Source organism: Vollenhovia emeryi, unplaced genomic scaffold (genome assembly GCF_000949405.1).
Source record: "Vollenhovia emeryi isolate VEMERY1.0 unplaced genomic scaffold, V.emery_V1.0 DF940324.1, whole genome shotgun sequence".
Lineage (NCBI taxonomy): Eukaryota > Metazoa > Arthropoda > Insecta > Hymenoptera > Formicidae > Vollenhovia > Vollenhovia emeryi.
In genome coordinates this window covers 9,491-12,527 of record NW_011966042.1, presented here as the reverse complement: position 1 = coordinate 12,527, position 3,037 = coordinate 9,491, and the positions used below count along the sequence as shown (strand labels likewise).

General features: G+C 42.4%; 1 protein-coding gene across 1 annotated transcript; it reads right to left on the bottom strand.

Annotated features, from left to right (window-relative positions):
* Positions 1-56: 56 nt before the first annotated feature.
* Positions 57-2,935, bottom strand: LOC105556118 (the record flags this gene model as incomplete). Its single annotated transcript, XM_012003190.1, has 2 exons — positions 2,861-2,935; positions 57-2,720 (listed from the first exon to the last, which is right to left on the bottom strand). Coding segments are annotated over exons 1-2 (2,739 nt in total), but the record flags the coding sequence as incomplete, so codon positions are not given.
* Positions 2,936-3,037: the final 102 nt, after the last annotated feature.

Sequence of the window (3,037 nt, the reverse complement as noted above, 5' to 3'; positions counted from 1 at the left end):
GGAATAGTTTGTTGTTTAAGAGGGGCTACTCTGCTTTTTGCACATAGTAAGTTTACCTGTGGAACTCCTTCAGGATTTTGGGATCGTATGTAGATGCACGCACCATAAGCTGTTTGAGATGCATCCGCAAAACCATGTAGTTGTATATCCATGCACTTGTCGCCCAAGATATACCGCGATACCTTTATTTGATTCAAAAGTTGACTTTGTCGTCGAAACGACATCCATTTGTTATGTAGTTCCAAAGGCAAAGATTCATCCCATGCCAATTTCTGCAACCACAACTGTTGTAGTAATACCTTCGCTACGACAATGCATGGGCTAAGTAGACCCAGGGGGTCAAATATTTGAGCGGTCTCCATTAATATTTGCCTCTTTGTGACCTTGACCTGACTTCGCTCCTTCACTGTAAACGTTAGGCTATCGGATAGGGCCTTCCATACTGCTCCTAGGGTCTTCGTTGTACCATCACTCCTAAAATCGATGCTATTCAGATTCCGCTCTTTGACTGGGACATCCTGAATTATTGCAGGGTCGTTAGACGCCCACTTTCTTAATTGAAAGCCTGCTGCTCCTAGTATGCGTGTGATCTCGTGTCTCAGTCTTATAGCTTCTTCCACGGTAGAGGTTCCTGTCAATAAATCGTCCACATAAAAGTCCTTTCGAATAACTTCCGCTACTTCTGGCAATTGAGGTTGGACTTCGTTAGCTAACTGTATCAAGCACCGCGTTGCTAGATATGGAGCTGATGCAGTACCATAGGTGAGTGTCTTTAATTCGAACGTTTGTATGGTATCTATGTTGCTCGGACGCCATAAAATCCTCTGAAGGGCACGTTGGTTTGGATTTACTAACACCTGCCTATACATCTTTTCAATGTCAGCAGATAAGATGTATGGATGGATTCTGAACCGAATGAGTATTGAAAACAAGTCTTCCTGTACAGTGGGGCCTACCATTTGCAACTTGTTCAGAGAGATACCATTGTCAGTAGCGGATGATGCATCAAATACTACACGTAATCCTGAGGTAGAGCTGTCTGATTTAATGACACAGTGATGAGGTAGGTAATACGAGATTTCTGGTTCTGCTTCTTCGAATACTTTACTCATGTGTCCGAGCCGCTCGTACTCTGACAGGAACTTTGTGTAACTCCCTTTGAGGTCGGGATTCCTCTCTAGTCTTCTCTCGAGACTGATCAAACGTTTGCACGCTATGGTTTTTGACTCACCCAATTCACCTGGATCTCCCTTAAAGGGAATCGTTACTACGAACCTACCATCTTGATCACGACGAATGTTCTCTACAAAATGCTTCTCACATTCCGTTTCTTCTTGGGATAGTATTTTGTTGTTGCCTAGTTCTTCAATTTCCCAAAACTTCGTGAGCTGCTCATCTAAGTTATCTGATCTGCTTAGGTTACATCGAATTGAGTTTGTGTAGACATCCTTTAAAGGTCCAACTGCCACCCAACCTAACTTAGTCTTCTGCAAGGTGAGCTGATTCGCCCCAATCGTCAATTGTCCTATGCATAGAAGATTCCAAAACCAATCTGCTCCGATGAGAATGTCCACCTTGCCCGGAATGTGAAATGATGGATCTGCCAATTTGATGTTGGCGGGAATCTCTCCTCTCGGGAAACCAATGTTCTGAGTTGGTAGATGTCCTGTAATCTCTGGAATAACCAAACATTCAAGATGAAATTTGTAATTGTTGTGATGCGTTGATACTTCCACGTTGCATTTGTGTTCTATTTTAGATGACAATCCGTTTATTGCATCTACCGTCATGTGAATTCGTGATGTCTGCAAACTCAAGCTGCGACAGAGCTTGGCCGTGATAAGACTGGATTGAGATCCTGGATCCAATATCGCCCGAATATTATGCTTTCTCCCAAGACTGTCTGTTGCTAGTATCAAAGCTGTGGCGAGTAAAACAGTTTGTGAATTGGATTGGTTATGTGAGCACAAAATTGACGAACTCTTTGTTTCGTCCAATGTATTTGCTTGAGCTATAGAAGGTTTATTGAAGTGCAATAACGTGTTATGCTTCGCCGAGCATTGTTTGCACGATCCTGCCTTACAGTCTTTGAGGTAGTGTCCAGGTTTCATGCAGTTGAAACATAACTTGGAGCTTCTTACATACTCAGCTCTTTTTTGCGGAGAGAGCTCAAGAAACTTCGGGCAGTTCGACAATTTATGTGTGTCCTTACAGACTGCGCACCTTTGCCCTTGAATGAACAAGGATTTCACCTTAGAACGATCTGCTTGCCTATGTTCATGAACATTTTTATCCTTTAATTCTAGAGCCTCTAATAAATCTGCCCGAGAGTTCAAAAATGATTTAAACTCCTGCAAAGTGGGAATGTCGTTCCCTGCACGTTCCTTCTCCCAAGCTCGCGCGGTAATGCTATCCAACTTAGTCGATATCAAATATATTAATAATGAATCCCAACTTTCTGTCGCCTGATCTAAAGCGTTTAAGGCGCGTAAATGCTTATTAAGATTGTCAACGACTTCACGGATTTGATTAGATGATTCTTTCTTGATAGGCGAGATACTAAACAACGCTTTTATATGGTTATGGGTAAGTAATCTTTTGTTATTAAATCTATCACATATTGTATTCCATGCCACGGCATAGTTCACGGCTGTAAACTCTAAAGATTTAATGATCTGCGCCGCACCACCCTCCAACGCCGCTTTTAAGTAATGAAATTTCTGTATAGAATCAATGGTTCCATTTTTATTTATTAGTGATTCAAAAGTATCCCGAAAGCTGAGCCATTCAGCTGTATCACCACTAAACTTTGGTAATTCTATTGTTGGCAATCTAATCCCTGGAGTTTTATATATGATACTTTGATTTTGAGGTTGTGCACGGTCTGGAGGGAGGTGCGTGACACCATGATCACCTTTCGCCTGGGCCTGATCATTATTCGCCTGGGCCTGCTGTATTTGTGAAGTCTGAGCTTCGTTCACTGAGGCACCCAGACGCGTTATATTCGAATCTGTTGTTATTCCACCTCGTGTCAGCA